General features: G+C 37.2%; 2 protein-coding genes across 2 annotated transcripts; both read right to left on the bottom strand.

The window, feature by feature from the left end:
• Positions 1 to 1,533: 1,533 nt before the first annotated feature.
• On the bottom strand, positions 1,534 to 11,870 carry senp1 (SUMO specific peptidase 1). The gene is made up of 18 exons (XM_007556569.1): positions 11,241 to 11,870; positions 11,007 to 11,065; positions 10,724 to 10,905; positions 9,690 to 9,765; positions 9,346 to 9,538; positions 9,089 to 9,230; positions 8,874 to 8,992; positions 7,329 to 7,609; positions 7,182 to 7,245; positions 6,997 to 7,035; positions 6,788 to 6,872; positions 6,552 to 6,692; positions 6,297 to 6,431; positions 4,913 to 5,116; positions 4,749 to 4,828; positions 4,562 to 4,646; positions 2,528 to 2,623; positions 1,534 to 2,439 (listed from the first exon to the last, which is right to left on the bottom strand). Exons 1-18 carry the CDS (start codon positions 11,372 to 11,374, stop codon positions 2,377 to 2,379), a joined length of 2,178 nt encoding a protein of 725 aa, XP_007556631.1. The 5' UTR covers positions 11,375 to 11,870; the 3' UTR covers positions 1,534 to 2,376.
• Positions 11,871 to 13,184: 1,314 nt separating this feature from the next.
• On the bottom strand, positions 13,185 to 19,960 carry LOC103141202 (protein lifeguard 2-like). The gene is made up of 11 exons (XM_007556728.2): positions 19,822 to 19,960; positions 19,570 to 19,658; positions 19,373 to 19,437; positions 19,233 to 19,286; positions 19,053 to 19,103; positions 18,920 to 18,959; positions 18,757 to 18,794; positions 17,881 to 17,968; positions 17,245 to 17,340; positions 14,713 to 14,766; positions 13,185 to 14,604 (listed from the first exon to the last, which is right to left on the bottom strand). Exons 1-11 carry the CDS (start codon positions 19,943 to 19,945, stop codon positions 14,455 to 14,457), a joined length of 849 nt encoding a protein of 282 aa, XP_007556790.1. The 5' UTR covers positions 19,946 to 19,960; the 3' UTR covers positions 13,185 to 14,454.
• Positions 19,961 to 20,621: the final 661 nt, after the last annotated feature.

The raw sequence follows: 20,621 nt of genomic DNA, 5'->3' as shown, positions 1-20,621 counted from the left end.
GTAGGCTGAGTTGCAACATTAAAAGGGAACAATTGTCACACCAAATTAGGAGTTTTAAAAAGAGCTACAGGAAATTTTATGTGGTCTGATAAAAAGTGCAGGTGTAATTTTGTATGCACAAAGACATGACATGATTTATGAATTCAATCCATGCAGTTTCACGGTTTTTCGTTGAGATACGTATTGCGGTTTGAGTTTTGAAAGTTTTCTTTGAAACAAAAAAAAAAAACAATGTTCATATAAAAAGACAGAACGACTCATTCAGAAATGCCTTAGATTTCACTAGCAGGGGTTGGGAAGTGCTACTCTGTCGTACCAGGTTTCTTTCTCTGGGTTTGCTTTCATGCACTGCAGATGTTAGAATTGTCGTTTCAGACCTAAACATTGAAGTAAAAAAATGTTGGCTTGAGTATAAATTCATACTGCTACTAATTTGGGATTTCTGTCTCCTACCTAAAGGTCACTCATTACACATGAGGTCAACTTGTAAACTTTTTTTTTTTTTCCATGAATGCTTGTTTGCTGCATCACTTTCTCCTCAGTAATGCTTGTGCCATGTTGCAGGATTTTTTTTTGTTCTGCCCACATGAAGGGGAAAGCATCCCTTGTTTGAAGTTGTCGCTTGGTTTGAGATTTTCAATAAATTGTTTTTCACTGTAGTTTGTGTTTAATCCTTCATTGGAGCATCCCAGTAAATTATAGCATAACTTAAAATGTAATTGCATTCAAAAAGTGAAACTTAAACTAAGTGACAAATTAAGCAGCGCTGCATTTATTTTCATCAATCTTGATGATCTCGGAAAAACTCTAAAACTCGGTTACGGTTTGTGACAGAAATCTTGTCTTAACTGTATTATGATCTATACAGAAACATGAGGACGTCTGTCCAGTTGAGATAGACGACGGAGATCGCTCTTTCCGAGTATATTTATGGAAGGTTGTGTGGAAGGAAAAGAAAATGATAGTAAGAAGTGCACAGCAACAAGAATAATCAGTTTTGAAGATAGTGTAATAACACACGGCACAGAGGTACCTCTGGCTTATTAGAGGCTTAACAACAAGCAATGCAACAGCTGTAGATCATGTCATGGATGTCTTACCTGTGTAATGGAGAAACATGACTGGACTACTGCCCAGCAATTCATTTTTTCAGATGAAAGTAACTCTTGCATATTAGTCTGGAGTGAAGAAACACTGAATCCATGTTGCTTAAAGTTCAGAGCTAAGTTTCTAGAGCCACATCATTTATCTGAGCAAAAGGAAGTAGAAGGTTGTTCTGAGACCATGGTATCGCTTAAATCTCCGACCTAAACCCCGCAGAAGATGAGATACCCGAGGCAGTAATATAGATAAGCTACATCTGCATTGATATTTGACCCAAAAAACTTAGTTTGGTCTTTAGATGTACGCGTTACCAAAATAAAATGTGAAAATAGACCGGTTTGCGTGTAATAATACAACATATGAACAGTAATTTACAAAAGAACATCTTGGATAATTTATTTATGAAACAGACTTCAGTTAAGACAGAATAAGAAATACATAAAAAATGTTTATTGTTACATAGTAGGCTGTATATACTTCAAGTATGTACAAAAATTCAAAATCCATTGAATGACTCAAAATTCTGCTGCCTAACAAGAAGACTCAAATACATAAAATAGATTTTTAATTTACAATCTTATCAAGAATAAGGAAATGGCAAAGTTTTATTACCCTGCTGTTTTAGGCTGTAAATGCTCCATTACACCTGGATCACTGAAAGTAAGACTATTATAAAGCATACTCTGAGGCGGAATCACATTGACCTTTGTGCATTTTGATTCCATCCACTCTTAGCAATGTCCATACTGCACAAGCCTGCAGCTGTCAATCGGGTGACAAAAAAGAAACAAGTGTCAGTATTTATTCCAAGTAACTAATCACAGATTAGTTTGCAGCCCTTTTTTTTTTTTAAGATTTTTAGCAAATTGTAGAATGGACATATTTTCATGGTGAGGTCGGATTATGTAACATTCTGAGGAAGGAAGAAAACCTCAGTATGATTCACTTAAGAGCACATCACTACAAACAATGCAAAAATAGTTCTGACCAGGAATTACAACCAAATACAAAGTGTTTTTAGCTGCTATTACGATGCTCCGCTGCTGCATCAAGAGTCAAAAGAACAGAAGAAGAAGAGTGGGAGGCAGTGATTTGTGCTCCAGCAACATCCGTCAGCCGACATAAGCTCAGGGGGGAGGAGGGGGATCTTGAGTGAAACAGCTGGTTTCTGGTCTGAGGAGCTGGTGTGCAAGTCTCAGTTGAACCTCATGAGGAATGGAGCTCAACCTTCGTCATGAGTCGACTTTAAGTGTCTACACAGCAATCATGACATCACAACAACTTGTGGTTCATAATTTCCCAAACCATTCTCCTTCTGAAGTATGGCATGTGTTTCTGTTCAACAGAAAAGGAAGAAATGCACGTTGAGTCCACTGTGACCAGGGTTTACTGATACATTCCTATCAATAATGTCTGTGATTACCTGTGTGAATGTGATTGGCTTGTCTTTGGTTATGTAATCTGCATATTTGCAAGTGAACATTCCACAGTCGCTGCCATTCATCTGCTGTGGGATCTCCTGTGAGCAAGGAAAACATGCAAGGGGAACATTTAATTAACTAAAAAAAAAAAAAAGGTTTACAAAGCATTTTTTAAAGAACTGTATTTCAACAGTACCAAAAATGCAGTGTTAAAATGAGTAAATATCGGATGACTGCACAACGCAATGTCATCGCTCCTATGTGGCTGGTGGCATTAGCAAAACGGGCAGGACAGTTTATTGACGTTTAATGTTCTATAGAAAAGTATTTGTAACATGGACGTTTTTATGACAGTAACCTTTATAGGTTAACTTTAGGCCCTAACATTTAAAACCTAAAGCTAGAAATTATTTGACACATGAAAGCATAAAACTTTCCAACAAGATGAGCGAACAAAGAGCTGAACATTTAAACATGTTCACACACTGTCCACTGTCAGTGTTGCCACACCAGCTGCACTTTTTCTAAGTGATCTCATTTTTGATCATTTGAAGGAAAATACATTTCATGTAGTTTGAATTACTAAATATAGCCCTGTTTTGTAAAATCACAAATATTGAGTGTTTGTTCCAAGATGGTTGCATAACTTTAAAAAAATAATGAGGTAAAGCTGCTTGTTAACTTGTAAGGAAACTTTTGAATGCGACTATATCTAGATCTGTAACAGGGCTGTTGTAAGTCAACAACATCGTTAATAACAAATAAACCTGTCATAATTTTTTAGCTTTATGATTTGATTCAATTTTGATTGTTGAAATTTGTAAAAGTTCTGACAGTTGTTCTCCAAAATGTTGTCTTTGTTGCAAGTCCCTTCCCTGAAGTATGTGTGTGTGCTTGTTCCTCTAAAGTCAGGAGTTTGACTCCAGTTACATTTCCATTGACCATATAAATGAGCAATTTGACTTTTCGAAAATAAATTTGCCTAACGGACAAAAAAAAAAAAAAAAAAAATGTTTTGGCCATATCAAAATTGGTTTATTTCACAAAACTGCCATAGAAACATTTATTTTGATCAACAACTGGATGTTGTCACTGATGCAAACCACGAAAAAGACGACAGGAAGTAGTTGGAGGGTTGGAGGATAATGGCTCGGCCCGTTTTTTTGCTGACTTATTGCGTGTACACCCTTCACCTGTGATTGTAATTGCTTTTCTTATTTAATGGAAAAAATGCAATTCTGAAATTGTGTTTTTTTTTTTTTAACAACACTGGAAAAGTTTCTCACATATTTGTAGTGGAAACGCAGTTATTGGCTGCACTACTATATCAAACAGACGTGGCAGACGGAGCATCTAATTACTTCCTAATGAGGTCGTTTACAAAAGGGTTTTTATAGCTTTTCAATGCTGAAGTGATCGAATGTATTGATAGATTGTAAATTAGTAGATGATAAATGGAGGTCTAGATGCCTTGTGAGTTTTATCAAACTGCAGCCGCAGAGGACGGGCAAGCAGGAGAAACTGATCCAAGGGCTGATTATTATCATCCATTAAACCCCCCTCAAAATAAAACCAGAAAGAAAAACTCCTACCAGGTAATGTGTTTCAGCTGTTGAATGTTTTCTGGAGACCAAGTTTGACCGATTAGCTGCTTGCAGATGTTGATTTGCAAACTTTATACGGAAGCTTAAACTACTTTTACTTCCAACTAATTTTAACCCCATTCTAATTACATTTAATTGTGCTCATAATCCCTAAATACAAATATCATAACATAATAAGTTTCTGTAATAAACTAAAAGGTGTAGTAAATATCATTAGTTGCCCCATACTTGGACTGAGTTTTGTTGTTGATTGTTAAAAAAAACCTCCTACCGCCCTCTGCAGGCCACTCCGCAGATATATTTAAATGGAAATTTATGGAACAACAAACTTGTTAAGCCAAAGAAGATACAAGGGAATGTGTAGCATTTATAAATACTGCGTTTTCTGTCAGACACTTCAATGCTTTCGGTGCTTTGATGTGTTAAACTTACACTGGGCTTCTTGCTGTGTAGAGTCCAGCCTGAGGTATCAAGTTCTTTGCCTTTTTTGTCTCTACTTTCCTGTTGCAGGTAGTCACTGTGAACACACATACGGCACACATCTCAAGATCATCGAACAGGTCACATTGAAATTTATGCATAAATTCCATTAATGAACCGAAACGTGACAGGAACGTACAACAATATCTGGCAAGCTTGATCATTGCTTCCTCCCATAGAATCAAAGTAGATAACAGACTTTTTGCGGAAATCCACCACCTAAAAGAAGAGAACAATGCGTTTGGGTGAAAAACACTCTAAACAATGGAATCTACTGTCAATATGGCCTTTGCTTAGTTTTACCGAGAGGCACCAGTGCATTCCCAGATGGACAGGAACCAAAAGGATGTCTTTTGCAAAGATGTCCATCTTTTTGGTCCAGCGGCGGACAGCAGAGTAGCCACTGCTCCGCAGCTTCGGGTAGAAAAACGTGTTGAACGTATTGACCGACGGCCGGTTTGGTTCTTTGCTGCGCTCAACCAACAGGTTCATGTAAAAGTTGATAACCTGTGAAATAAAATGAGTTGGGCATGAACTAGAATTGTAGAGTAGGTGCAGATAAAAATATGGAAAGTACATTAGTATATTGATGGAAGATCAGAAATATTCTGCCCTGCAAAAAAAGTGTAATAATATCCTCTGGGTTGCAAATAGAGGTAGAGTATGTAATACTATATTTTTAAGTTAGCTATAGCACACAGGGACAGTTGGTATAGTCTCACTTATGGCAAAAATATTCATAAGGTTCTAAGTTTTAATCCTAGACATTGTGATAGTCTTTATGAAAAATACAGAATAGAAGTTAGAGAAACATGGTTGTCAATGTTGCTAAGGGATACTTTAAAGCTTTAATCTTTGATAGAGTCAGTTGTAGAAAGTTTACTTTTACAAGGGTACGGTGTAACACTAACTGATTGCTAGTTAGACTCAGGGTATGCTGTTAATGGTTAAATATGGTGTCTGGGATCGCATCCTTCAAATTTGCCTCCCAGCTTTGTTTTTAATGAAAGTCGGGCCTGAAAGTTTAACAAATAGAAAAAAATTTGAACTGATGCCTTTTGGTATGGAAGGCAGCTGGACAATGTCATCAGCTGCATGCTGTGGAAGTTCAGGTTTACAGTTTTAATGAAAGTGGCAGATTTGGAGAAATCCAACAAGGCAAAATTGAATATTTTTAATTACAACCGAAATTTATGATTTACAGGTTGAAAACACTGAGTGTTTTAAACCTGTTCAGATTTCAAATTAAAGCAAAACTCACCTCCAAGTCAACTTTTTTTTTGTTTTTTGTTGATAAACTAAACAGGTTATTTAGGGTTCTATCTATGTTTCAGTGCAAATTATGACATTTTTGTGCGGTTCCTTTTAGTTTTTCATTAATTGGCCTAAGTCCGTCTCACTACTGGCCTCCTTTGCTCAAACTGAACTGAACTGATCTATTCACTCTCATTCCATGCTTTGTGCTCCGAGTGACGTCATGCTTTATATTTGACATTATACGTACAATTCCTCATTGCACTTTCTGAGCCATTTGAAAGAAAGTTTGTTGCAGTTTATTTTTTTGCAGCTACTGGTGTTTTTAAGTTTGCTGTACTGCTGCAGACTTATCAAATCTTTTACAATACGGTCTGGTACGATGCTTTCACAGAGGCATTAGTTATACTTTAAGGATTTTATGGTCCCCCACCTCATCATTTAGCCAGTTGAGGTTGCTGAGGGTTTGCAGGTCTTTTCGTGTGAGGCTGAGACCGAAACCTTCACTTAGTACTTCATGAGGATTTCCTCCCTTCATCAGCGCCCTGTGCACCTCAGCTTCCATTTCCTTAACAGGAGCACAGAGGCACAAACAGAGAAAAGCACATTATGATGTCATAATTCAGGTTTGAAGCTCCTTTGCGTTCGCCACTTTCATTTCCAATTGTACAGCAAACAGAGAACAAACCTCTGAGAGTTCGGGAAACTCGGGTTTCTCCTCCACAGACTTTGGTTTCTCTATCACAAAAGTCAGAGGAACTTCCTTCTCCAAAGGAACGCGAACATGGACCTCAACATGTGGGCTTCGTTTTCCCTCGTCAGACAATCGCTGTTGACCAGGGATTTTTGGACATTAGTACAACAGGAGAAACATCGACCGGGGTACAAATGGAGTTGGACAAGGCATAAGAGGTGACTACCAACCTGTCGCAGGAGCTGGGCAGCCAAGGCTTCCTGTTCTTCTATTTGTCTCCGTCTTTCTCTCGCTCGAGAGTCATACATGCTAGTCCTAGACAAAACCAGTGAAGAGATTAAATTAAATTAAAAAACAACCACCTTTTTGTTTGTGGCCAATCAAAATCAGACTTTAATTATGAGGCTTTGCATCATCGAATGCTTTTAAAGAAACTTACAGTTCCTTGATCCACAGCTCAGCTTGGAATAATGGCATGCTGTAAAAGCAAAGTTTTGTTTCTTATACAGTGAATATCCAAGCTACTTTTAATAATTTAGCGCTACTACAATAAAGAAAACGGTTAAAAGTAACGATGCAAAATGATTAGTTCAGAAAAGTTATTTAGAAAGTTAAAGTACTAACCTTGAGCTTTCTTGCTTTTTGCATTTTTGCTCATTTACAATAATTACAGAGTCACCATCATGAGCTGCAAATAAATAAATGTACTTTACAATAAAAGAGGATAAAAACCACACATTGAACCAGTATGTTGTTTTATTTAAAGTTAACCTGACGACTCTGTCCCCTGAGAGGTGTTGTCTTGCAGAGTTGACGGGGAAGGAGCGGAGAAAAGAGCAGTGGGCTGACTGGAGGTGAGGTCTGCGTCTGCTGGCCAAATCTGACTCCCTGACTTCCTGGAAGCTCCCACAGGGCTGGGAAGGTTGCTGGAGCTCTGACTTGACAGCCCTCGGGGGCTGGGTGGGCTACTGGGTCCTTCTGACGTCCCTTCAGCTGCTGATCCAGCTGGAGAAGACAGTTGTAGCCGTGTGTGGCTGGTGAGGAAGCTGGTGCTGATGAGACAATGAGAGGACGGCAACAATCAACAGTCCGTATCAGATGTCGAACTGGAGGCTGAGAGTCCACATCAGAGTAGAGATGCACCAATCTAATACCAATAACTGTATCGGTCCCAATACTGAAAAAAAATTCTATATTCGGCATCATTGACAGTGTGCCCAATCCATAAGGGCAGATCTATACACTCTCATTCTATCCTTTGTGCTCCCGAGTGACGTCATGCTTTATTATTTTACATTTCCTCATTCCACTTTCTGAACCATTTGAAAGAAAGTGTGTTGCAGTTTATTTGTTGCGTTCAAACACACTGCTCTTGTATTTAAGTGTGCTGTATTGGTGCAGACACATCAGATCAATTTTTAATTCAGTACATTTACGTCTATGTTTTAAAAAGAAAACATTTTAAGTTGATTAAGTGTCGTTTTTCTGCACTTGATCGTATTGGCTGATGCTAAACCTCAAATATCTGCATCAGTATTGAAAGTGAAAAAGTGGATCAATGCATACCTACATTATTGCACTACATGCATCAGATGTGTCCTATTGCCAAACTATAACACACACCACAATATATCCAAACTTGAGGTAAGGTGAAAAAAGGGTGAATATTTGCCCTTCTGATTGCATAAGAAAACTTTAAGCTCTTTTAAAGAAACAATTTAAATTTAGCTTACATTAGCTAAAGTAAGCTTCATAATTGTTACTGGTGAGTGGCGACACGTTTTAGAAACAAACCCCTGTTTTATTGGCAAACGTCCACTAATATAAACGCTGGTTATGAGAGAACAAGTAGAGGATGCAGTACAATAAACATTTTATTTTCTATTCCCTAGACCAGAGGGATGGATAAATAATAGTTAAGCTAAAAGTCAAACTTTCTGAAACTTAAAAAAATAAAATAAAAATGATCTACACGTTTTCTTTACGCCTCAATAGACTCTTTTGGGTAATCAATTGTCACCTCTGGTTTCAGACGATTAGTGACAAGCTTGTAGATGCAGTTAAGTGAGGAATAAATTGTTGAATGTGTTGCAAACTCATTTACAAAATACATTAAAAAAAAAAGGAAATGTATTTAAACTATGATCGCTGGGGCTTTATATAAAACTGCTATTTTGCCAGATGATGTTTGAACACAACAACAAATAACTTATAAAAATGCAAAGCTCTTACTTCCCTTTAATGTACCATCTAGAATGTGATCTCAGATTTCAATATACGGCTGTGTAAAAATACTCTCTCTGTTTGCGTACTTACAAATCTCTATGGGATCTCACAAAGGTGTGTGCGCTGCCGTTATGAAGGACAGTTGACTGGCCACCAGAAACCATCGTGAGAAGCTGTCTGTAGATCTCCTTCTCCTCCTCACGGATGGACTAATTAAAAGAGGAGGAAAAGAATGACATTAAAACCAAAAAGAATTAAATGAATCAGATGTATAAGCACAATGGCTTCCTGCCCTCATGTCCTACCTCCTGAGCTGTGCAGTGGGGTCCAGCTTTGTTTAAGCGGCTTGATGACGTGCTGTGAGTCGGGCTTTGCACCACTTTGATAGGAAAGGTTTTCTCATACATGTGGTTGCAGGAACTGCTTGCCGTGCCCACTCCTGACAAACTACAGACATGGTTTGGGTCATTAAAAAAAACATGGGGGGGAAAAAAAGCTTAGACAAACGATGTCATCTAACATGGAGGATATTTTCAAAAGATAACCAAGAAGCAAGACATACCTTAAAGTTCCATGCGGCCGGAGGCTTAAAGGCCTGCCTAGCCTTGGGGACGGGTGCAGCTTGGTGTGAATGGCGGGTCGCACACCGACCGAATGCCCATTTGTTTTTGGCACCTCACGATGTGCAGGACTCATACAAACTTGTCGCCTACAAACCTTTGATCCCATAATCATTCTGTCATTACGCAGCCAGTCTGAAATTGTGGAACAGAGAAAGACATGCTTTTTAACCTGCAGTAGCTCGGCTGTGAACGAGTTAAGGAAAGATATTAGGGAAGAAAAATATTAAATACTTTTAGAAGTTTATTGCAAAAAAAATACTCTTGCTTTAAGAGACAAGTTTACCCGTTTTGGGTGTTTTCCACTCCAATATTGTTGAAGGAGCAGCAAACGTTTCATCCAAAGAGTTCCTGTGAACAATCTTTGACACACACACAAAAAAAAAAAAACAGATAAATGCTTTTGTCATTTTTGTTACCGTCTCTGATTTACTGGTAATCTGTTCATCTGAGTGACTGCCAACTCAAGGCAGATGTAGCCCCCAAATTTCCTGAGCTTTTTTCAAAATTAAGGCAAAGTGAATTTTAGCAAAAAAAAAAAAAGTCAAGTGTCGACATGTGTCACATCCAGGGAATAGAAAATAAAATGTTTATTGTACTGTGTCTACTGGATGCTAATAAGCACCAGATGGATGTTATAACTCTGACAAAATATACTATCAACTATTTTTTTTTTTTTACCAATTTGATGCATAGATTTAAATAAAACTACAGTGGTTTTTGAAAGCGTTACAACTTCAAAACTCTTAAAAATTTCCATCATACAGTTTAATTTGCTTCTAATAATGTAAAATAAATGTGCTGGCAGAAACAAAGTTTCTCTGGCTGTATGGAGCGCCAAATGTATTGGCATGCGCTTTTCAAAACTTCAAGTTGCAACGTATTGACCGGCATATTTGTCAAGGAGTGACTGCAGGTTGGCTTGACTAATTACCTCTCTAATAACATCTTGTTACACCTAAAGAGTTATTTTCAATAACACATATTGGCATGTATAATGCTCTGCTCAATAACCATGTTTATTTGAAAAACAGTACTACATTTACCAGGTGTTTTTTTTTTCAAGTTTTGCTTTGGTTTTTAAACCAAGCTACATTTATTCAGAAGTATCATGCCATGGGAATGTCATGCTGACTCAAAGGAAAAGGACATCTTTGAAGTCACTTCAGTGTCATAGTAAAAGAGCTTTAAACTCATGGGACAGCTTGTCAAAAAAGATTCTCTTTAAAACCTGAACTTTATAAACTCTTGGAAATTGTCCATGCCCAATTCTGGCACGTCTTGTGAAAGATGATTTGACATACTATTTCTAAAGCTTACCGGTCTCCTTGGGTAGTCTGCTGCTGATGTTGAGGGCTGGGGCTCTCCGGAAGGGGAATCAGAAGAGTTTGGCAGAATATTTCTCAAAGTGGGGTTTACATTTTTCTTCATCCATGTAGCTACATTGCTACTATGATTTTTAACGCCTTCAGCAGCACTCCTGACTGAATCAATCAAATCTCCTAGAAAATCATTACAACAATTTAAATTCATTAGCAATTACTGCGATACCAACGAGGTTTTAAACCCTGACAATGATGTAGTTGAGCGAATATGCACATACCCATTCGTGTTTTCTTAACTATTAAGTGTTCTTGTTCGATACTGTCGTCGTCTTCCAAACTTCAAAATAGAGATAAAGACATGTTATTAGTGCGTTAAAATGAAAAAAACAAAAAACAAAAAAAAACAAAAAAAAACTTCAGATTTCAGATACAAACACAAGTTTCAAAAAGTTGTGTTCCGTTAAAAATATATATAATTTAGCTTAAACAGATAAAGTATTTACAGCTCGTACCAATCAATTGGTCTTTTTCTTCTGACTGGAGCATTTGTCGGAGTCGGGTGTTCAGGTGAGTTTTCCACAGCCGGTTCTCCGTTGCGAAGATTGGCAAAGCTCGTTTCTATCCATTCGTAGATTTTATTCAGCATGACTTTAAAGTTTCATAAATGACAGCGAGAGTTTAAAGGAAAAAAAAACGCTGTGGTTGCTATCAGTCTGAATTATAGTCGAGTCGAATGAGGCTTCACACGCCTCATTCAACTTAGGTAGGAAAGCTAAGGCGGTTTCAAAGGGCAACACTCCCCCTAAACATGCTTTTTACTTTTCCAAGGAAACAACTAACCGTTAGCCTCTTAGCTCGGAATTAGCCGTGTCTAGCTAGCGTCGTTAGCCACACGGCTAATTTATTGACTCCTGTTTAAATTCCCAGAGGAACGCCATAGGTCGCTGTTCTCGCGTTCGGAAAATTTGCTCTCATTTTTAGTTGCAGATTAACGCATTTACAGATAATTAATATGCCTATAAAACGTAAATAAACCCGTTGAAGTACAACATCTCCCGCTTCTTCCTCATTCAAAACCACATCATGGCTGAAGCTGACATAGCTCTGCCGCCGAATCTGATTGGGTGACTGGAGGTTGTAAAATTGAGTGTTGTGTAAATGTATTGGTTTAGTGCACACTTAAGAAAAGCGCTTTATAGACGTCACACCCGCTGGCGTGGAGTTTAAAGACATGGTTCTCAAACTACGGTGTAAGTACCTCTGGTGGAACGTGTGTTTATCTTGTGGTATTCATTTGAAATTTTGGGATTCAATATTTTATTCAATTTAATTATGATGAATCTTTGAAAGTGATCCAGAGGAGGTGCTTTCTGGCTATACATGTTGTTAAACTACTCTGACGTTGAAACTTGTTTCTTTTAATTACACATCATAGTTGTGTTCCAGTATCTAGCTGTGGAAATTGTAAATTTATATGCACTGTCAGGCTAACTAGTATTAGCAATGTCAGCTGATAACGGACTTGTATGTATTTTATACTTTCAGGATAGTTAAAAACATGCTTAATAAAGGAGGCATGTTTTACAGTAACTATTACATATTCAGGTTGATGTGCAGTTTTTTGTATGTAGGCCTAATAGTTTCTTTTCTGTCTTATCTAACAAAAATGTGCTCCTTGCATAACATTGTGGAAAATTGCAAATTGGACTTTTCATGTCTTTCTTCGAACAGTGGTTTTGTTGCATTCTCTTTTCTACGGAGGCCTGATTTGTAGAGCGCACAACTCCGTTGTCTTGTCAACAGACTTTTCCATCTGTGCTGCGAGTCTCTGCACCTCCTTCAGAGTTACTGTGGACCTCTTATGCTTTCTGATGAGTGCCCTGTTGGACCACCTGTCAATTTAGGTTAGATGGCCATACCTCGGTAGGCTTGCATTGTGGCATTCTCTGTTTGGATCACTGCTTAATAGCTCTGTGATATCCAAAGCTTCAAATATTGCTTTACAACATAACCCTGCTTTAAACTTCTCTACTTTCTCTTGTCTGTTATATTCTCTGGTCCATATGATATTGTTTCTTTAATGATGGTCTCTCACAAACCACTGAAATGTTCACAAAACCCTATTTATACTGAGAATAAACGACAAATGGAAATGGAAGCAAATGGAAGATAACTGTCAATTTTATTTAGGGATATCAGAGCAAAGTTGATTAACACATAAACATATTTTGTATTTGAAAAAAGAAAAAAGAAGAGATATATACTTTTTCTTGTATTTCACCAGTTTGTACAACTTTGTGTTCAACTTTCCAACCAAATCCCTCCCAATGATTTCCAAAACCATGTGGTGAAGATATTAAACAATAAATGTAAAATATTTTGGTCTGATCTGATGTTTCTATAGTGGAATTGCCAAAATAAACTTTCAAATATTTAACAAGAACTGTAACACAATATTAAAGTTGTTGAAGCTCAATTTATTCAGTCATAACTGGTGACTATAATCATACACACTCTTGAATAAATAGGACAGTAACACCAATTCCAGGATGAAATGCAGAGTCCAACAACATATTTCACCAGTATAATAACAGTAAAAGTAATAAAAAAGACATTTTAAAACTCCTATAAATTCATTTGAAGCATCAGACTCCTAACTTTAATGCCATCTAAAAATAGTAAAATAAAGTGGAGGATTGCTTGTGGAGGAAGCTTTCTGCTTCCTCTACGAATGCAGTCCCTTATTAAAAGGTGCATAAAGTCTCTCCGTGTTTGGCACTGTAAAGTTGAGATTTACTGACAGATATACGGTCAAGTTGATTGAAAGTTCCCGTATCAGTAACTCTAAAACCTATAAGGCTCAATCTGAATATCTTTCTGAAAGACATCAATCAAGAATTCTCCATTGAAACATGTTGATTCAATCACACAGTAGACAAGTCACATACAGGGATTGCATAAAACAGGAACACATCGAATAAAAGTTTTGTAGTCACACAAATCAAAATCGTCACAACTCTGGGTTAAATTATTAATGTGCACTGACAAATTTAAATAAGTATTAATACCACAATAATTTGCACTAAATGTGAAAACTGTTTTCAGATTGTCATTTAGAGCCCCGACGAAAATGTATCACTTACTGTCAAGTTGTTAAATACAGCAGAACACTTTCAATTCACAGTATAGAGATGATATGACTAGATGCATATATATTTTTGAAATGTATTTTAAAGTTACATTTATCCTACCCGTCTAAAAGAAGATCCACAGCAACACTCAAAAGATAGAATGAACGTTATTTGCATAAGTTTGAGCTAAGAGTCATGCATTATGTTTTGTTGTTTCCATTAATCCTAAAGGAGCAATGACATTTGTTCTTTGCACATGATTTATGACACATACTGATACAGCTACTATGGACACACCCAGAATGTTTCATTTACATCGAATGTAGAGACTTCACAAATCACTGATTGTTTCTGGCTCATAAAGCTTGTAAGTTAACTGTTGGGTTCACAAACATGCTACAAATCGTATTGGAGGGTATCAGACAACTTTGGGTGGAAATATTTATGAAAATGTGTCTATGTGGAGCTATACAGGAGATTTATAAAGTATCATAACAAAAAAAAAAAAAACTTTTTCTGAAAACACTGTCACCATGGTTACCAACATCTTACATTTTTTTATGATGGTGCAGCCCTGCAGGTTTGAAGGGCGAGCTTAATCTCGCTTTGTTCCAAAGATTTGGAGGAAGAAGGAGAAGATATACACGATGTCCAGGTAAATGTTGAGGGTGGCAAACACATATTCTTCAGGACTCATGGTGTATCTCTTGTTCCCCATAAGCAGCTGTGTGTCGAATGCCAAGAACTACAACAGACAAAGTAAGAGAAAGTTAACCCACCACTTACTCAGTTGTCTTTTGCGTGTCGCATCTTCTACATCATCATTAATGCTCAACTGTAAACATACTCTTACCATTGTAAATAGAATGGCTCCCAGGGCGGCATAAATGGCATCCAGCCAGGGTACCTGCAAGGTAAAGATGTATTTTCCATAATATTGTTGCAGTAATTAATCAGGAAGCATCAGGGGTGAAAGTAGGCGGGTACGGTCGGGTACTGCGTACCCCCAGAATATTTAGCGGGGGTACGCAGTACCTGCAAGAGAGGGGAGCGGCTGTCTAGTGTAAAAAATCAATGGGTCCACTGTGCAGCCGTGAGTGCACCCACTAATCAGCCATGACTGATTAGTTTTTCAAGGACAATCTAAAACACGACTTAATAGGTTAATAAATAGCTTTTCCCCCCATTTCCTATTGTTTCTGAACTGTTTGTGCTTTGTTAGAGCAGGGGTGCGATACGTTGATCGCAGAAGGTTTTGAGTCGATCTCGGCATTAGGTGACAAACTGAACGCCGCCAGGACGCCGAGACCTGCAAGTCCTCCTCTGGCTCCTTTTCAAAACGTTCGTAACTTTATTAAAGAACAACAAGAAAAAAAAAAGAAAAAAAGAAAAGAAAATCAACAAAATGTGTTAAAATTAATGACCCAACAAAAATAATAATCTCTGTAATTATTGTTTCAACAAGGTGTTGCGCAAATCTGTGCGTTTCGGTTCCATTACCAAAATAGCAGAGCAGGAGTTTAAAATTAACTAATCAACCACCACTGTGTTCAGGGGAACTCTTTTCGCAAAATAAATATCAATCCTGAAAACCTAATATTGTAACGGACTGAATGTTATGTTTTTAAAGTACTCGCTGCTTGGCTCGAGGAGCGAGGAGGAGCAGTTGCCACGGCAACGGGTGTGCTAATGACAAAGAGAGACGGAGAATAAAAAGGTGCGAGTGGTTTTGAGTTGATCACCTGTTCAGGTTATTTTACCTTTGTCTACCTTTGCTGTGGCGCATTACAGTCGCTGTAGTTTCTGAACGTTCAATAAACGACAAACTTGGACTTATTATCTCGTTCGTCTGTGAGTATATGTCATTTACAACAAACATCAAACACGGTAAATATGTTTCAGTAAGTATTTAACAAACAAATGTCTTCTACTGCGATAATTATGTGAAATTAAATTGTCTAATATTTAAAAAAATAATAGTTTGGGCATCTCGCTTTGAGCTCAGAGTCTGAGAGGCTTTTCCTCTATCAAACATGCTATTTATTTTGTCTCTTATTTTATGGAAATATTGATGTTGATGAGATTTTCTCCAAAAATGATAACCTTTTTCAACTTTTATAGCTCCACTGTTGAAAATGAGGCTCTAACATTCACAAATGAAATTGAAATAAAATCCAGTCCAACATCTGGTTTGAGGTGATTCCTCTGGAACTTTTGGAGGAAAAATATCCCAACTTCAGAAGATGTGCTTTGAACCTAAAGGAGCTCTATGGTTCCTACTGTGAGTATGAGAGTCATAACATGATGGGTGAGGAGGCGCCATGTTAGGAAGATGAAGTGGAAGCTGCAGGATCTTCAGAACAAATAGGTCATGATGCTAGGCCTACTGATTGTCCCTCTGTCTGGACAAAGGATCAATATAACCAGTTTAAAAGCTAAAATTAATGGTTATATGCTAGACATGGAAAACTGGGATGCACTCCATGCCATGATGTTCAGAATGTAGGTCTCATGGCATCTCGAGGTGTCAACATTGCAGCCAATGGGCTGAAGGAAATATAGCTTTATTTTGTAGCAATTCAAGAGCTAACCAGCTTTTATCGCTTCGCAAAAAAAAAAATCATCAGCAAAGAAACGCCAAAGCACACAAAGAAGCAACTGTGTGTGTAAAACTACTTTCACCCCTGGATAGCATACTAACAACCCTATTGTTCAATGAGTTGATTGAAGCAATCTGGACCCTCGGAAAGCTGACCTTTCACAGACATTGCATAATCTGACCTAAACATTCGAAGAAGTCCTTCATTATGACATCAGATTGAAATGAAATACCATATAAATGCCATTCCTGAGATAGAAGGCGTTACTAAAAACTGGTTTATTTAGATGTCAAAGTATTGTCTGCAGTGAATGATTTCGTTCTGTTAGTTTAGAACTTAGCTTTAAGCATTTGACACGGTGCAGTCTTCTTTCTGCAATGAGTGTATTAGTTTTCCTGTTTCTTCTGTTGACCATTTTTTTTAGAATACTCCAGAAAGACTACGTCACCACCATATGGCCCAGTGGTGTCATTTTCAGACAACAAGGATCAAGTAGAGTTCTTTGCCCTGTCAATGGAAAAACACCCCTTAAGGGAAACTTTGAGCCTTGAAATGTGATGCCAAGATGTCCCGACAAAGTATCAGTTTAAAGCAAGCAGATAATGAGAACACATGGCACCTCTGTGATGAAAAGTCTTTAAACAATCAAATACGTAAAACCCAGAGTTATTCACACCTTTTTACTTTTTTGTGTGTGCTGTTTTGCTATTGATTATTTTAGTGTTGCTTTACAATTAAGAATCATGTAGAGTCTGGAAGTGGATTCTTTGACTGACTGTACTTACATACTGAAAAGGCAGGACAATCGCCAGCACCAGTCCAGAGATGAACATCACCACACAGAAGATGAACAGTATACCTTGGCAAGAGGTCACATCAAGCTAGAGATGAGATAGATAGATGGAGAGAGAGAGAGAGAGAGAGTGGAGAAGGTGGAGCAGATACTTAAAATCAATTAACTGGACATATTAAAAACGATCCATCTAAATATGGGGTTTGAACGCCAAGGTGTGTAAGTTAGGATTAGTTAATTTATGTGTTTTCCATGGGAGAAATGTATCTTAGAAAAGGGGTCAATGCTGCCCAAGACAAAGCAATATTTCAAAGTCAGTTACAATAAATACAGAAAACTAGCAGAAATCAACTTCTTCTTTCTTTTTTTTTTTTATAAAAAAACCCCACATTGGTACACAATATTAATGTGCAAAAGAAAACACGGACTTCAGATGTGCAGTACAGCCACACAAACGATGCCTCTTCACATACAATTCATCCCTTTCACACAATTCAATATCATTTTCAGAGCCTCCTGTTACCTCGATAAGGCCCTGACAGTCGTCCATTAATCAGGCTGATCGAGAGTGGTTCAAACGAGTGTTTAAGTGTGTAGCAAACACAGACAGAGAGACCATTTGCCTCACCTTGGTTTGGAAGCTGAAGACTGTAACAACAAGGCAGACTGCGGCTGTGATGCCGAGGCACATCACTACTGACTTGGTGTTATAGAAGCTATTAAAAGAAAAATAAACATGCAGAATTTAATGTATGTTATTTTACTGACCACATCAACATTCAGAGAACAACAACAAAAAAAAACAACACACCAAACATATTAAACTAAAGTGAATGATATGATCTGTGCCTGGACTGTTCCTGATACTTCAGCAGATGATGGTACGAGTAAAATCCTACATATAGCAAGACGTTACATTTTGTTACAGTGGATCCGTGGCTTTTTGTTACACAACTGTATAGAGAGACATGTTGGGTCTTAAGGGCAACTTGGATGCCTTTTATTAAATTTGACAGTCCTCTTTTGGATAATCTATGTCAATGATATACTTTGCAAAGCACGGTCACATTTTATTTTTAAATATAACCAGCGGTAAGTTAGAAATAAGAAATGTTGTGTTTCTGTGTGCATGTCCTGTGCTGATCTGTTCTGCTTCTTTTTTCTTCTTGCTGTTATTTTTGTGTAATAAGTAAATGTTTAATAAAATACTATTAAAAAAAGCATATGATGTAAACAAAAACTGGTATGCATCTGTATTCAAATTCACACAACACTTTTCAAATGTTTATGTGTAAAAAAGAAAACCATGTTCTCACTTTTATCTGGTACTTTGTGATAGTCTACCCTCTAAAATCCCTATATAAACCTTTGAAATTTGTAGATATGACATGAAAAATGTCAAGAAGTTCAAAGAGAACGAGTTAACAATATAAATACAAAATTTACAATATACAAAATGGCAGAGTTTCATTTAAGAGAACAGGAAGAGAATATAAATCGATACCTGGACAACATTCCGGTCATGTAAGAAAGGGATAAAGTCTGTAAAGAAATACATATTTTTAAATAATGTCTTCCATTCTGGAATATGTTAAAAACTATGTTTACAGACTTAACAAATGAGAAAAAATAAATAAATGTATAAACAATAGCTATTTTTGACTTACAAAGATGGCAAGCAGAATCAGATTCCATGGAAACTGTCTCCTGCAAGATAAAAATCAAATCAATTAGATTTTAGTCTTTATTGATTTCCCATTTATTCTGTAATCAAGTCAATTTTGAACAATATTGATTTACCTGGGTGCAGAGCAGCATGACAGAGTCAAGTAGGTGACAAAGAACACCACACTGCCATGCAGGAAAAATACAGTTAGGCATGATTGGCAAATAAATGAATAAATGAATGAATGAATGAATGAATAAATAAATAATGTTCATTTTCTTAAATATTGTGTGCTCTTTGAAGGTGTGACTTACTATGAGGCCCAGTACCACCCAGGGTTGGTTTGAATGTAGTCTTTCACTGGATCACTAACAGAGAAGTAAATCCGTAAATAAATAGCCACAAAAAACAAGCTGTAATAGTAATTAGGTTACCAAAAATTAGGAAGACTTACCAGAAGGTAAAAACAGCCACAATCGCAAAAGTGACCAAAAGTTGGATCATCAAGATCGAGTACACCTAACAGAAAGAAATCCAGAATAAATAAATCATCATAGTGTTTATGTTCTGATGTCAGGGAGTCACATTTTAACACTGGTCTGTTGTGACAATATTCCTGCTGAACGAGTAAGACATGAAGCTTTGTGATACCTTACGAATGAAGACTCTTCTGATGTTGACATCATCCCAGGTGAACTCTGTGAGCATCTCCACATCGTTGTAGCAAGGAGCACTGACACCTAATGGTCACATTCATTTAGGTCATGTCAGTCACTCCAATTCCTCACACATTTATACAAGCTCATTGTTGCAATGCCTTTTCAGTTCAATAAATATGGAGTGAAAATACTCTCAAAATACCACAGCTGGGCTTGAAATATGATAATATGTGTTTAATCCTACCTGCAATAGCTTCCTCATATGTGGGGGGAGGTGGTGCCACCAAGGCCTCTCCACTTGTGGAGTCATTCCCCTTGTTAGCAAGTGACAGCTGAATGAATAAAAGATACACTTTTTTTTTAACCATCAACCTTATTACAGTTAACAAGTTTACATTTCCCTTAGAAGTAAAATCTCACATTTTCACACAAAGTTGCAGTAAACAGGCAACAGGATGAATACAAGAGCACAGCACACATATAAGATCCCTGTATGTAAAAGATGTTGACAATCTGTCCTGTCACTTAAAAGAATATCAGGTACATTAAGTTGGTCTGCATTAAGTCCAAATTAAAAATACTGAAGTTAGAAGTTGCTATCAAAAAAATGTCCAATGGGTCTGAAAGGCACAATATTTAACATCCGAAATGTGTTAGTTACCTCTTACAAATTTGTGTTAAGCTAACACAAATGTTGTGTTAGCTTAGACTTTAAGCTAACACGACATTTTACTACTCCATGCAACTATTTTCAGCCTAACAGGTTTAAATTTGTGGTTTGCTCAAAATAAAAGAACATAATTTTGAGCGTACATAATTTTCTAAATAACTGAAAATAGTGTCTGATATGGGGGTACTGAAGGATAACACAAAAGTGCTGCGCTCTGGAAAGAAGTGGAGGGCTCGTGGTGATGTAACGCGTTAAACAACCAATGACGCATTTCATTCAGAACCATAAACAGGCTTTAGTAAAGAACGGCATTCACTCGGTGCTACTATAGATCAAATCACTTTAGCAGCAGGATCATTCATTATATATCAACA

Source organism: Poecilia formosa, unplaced genomic scaffold (assembly GCF_000485575.1).
Source record: "Poecilia formosa unplaced genomic scaffold, Poecilia_formosa-5.1.2 Scaffold80, whole genome shotgun sequence".
NCBI lineage: Eukaryota > Metazoa > Chordata > Actinopteri > Cyprinodontiformes > Poeciliidae > Poecilia > Poecilia formosa.
The sequence above is the reverse complement of the archived record's forward strand: the minus strand, read 5'-3'. Positions and strand labels throughout refer to the sequence as shown.

What these genes read in the sequence shown, in the direction of transcription:
- senp1 (XM_007556569.1), bottom strand. Translation starts at nt 11,374, where the DNA reads ATGCTGAATAAAATCTACGAATGGATAGAAACGAGCTTTGCCAATCTT. An exon ending in AAAAAGCAAGAAAGCTCAAG is followed by an intron (nt 7,036 to 7,181) that starts GTTAGTACTTTA and finishes TTGCTTTTACAG; the next exon opens with CATGCCATTATTCCAAGCTG. An exon ending in TCAACTGGCTAAATGATGAG is followed by an intron (nt 5,117 to 6,296) that starts GTGGGGGACCAT and finishes TTTATTTCACAG; the next exon opens with GTTATCAACTTTTACATGAA.
- LOC103141202 (XM_007556728.2), bottom strand. Translation starts at nt 19,945, where the DNA reads ATGGTTAAAAAAAAAGTGTATCTTTTATTCATTCAGCTGTCACTTGCT. An exon ending in ATGACCGGAATGTTGTCCAG is followed by an intron (nt 17,969 to 18,756) that starts GTATCGATTTAT and finishes TTCTTTTAATAG; the next exon opens with CTTCTATAACACCAAGTCAG. An exon ending in GAGCCATTCTATTTACAATG is followed by an intron (nt 14,605 to 14,712) that starts GTAAGAGTATGT and finishes TGTCTGTTGTAG; the next exon opens with TTCTTGGCATTCGACACACA.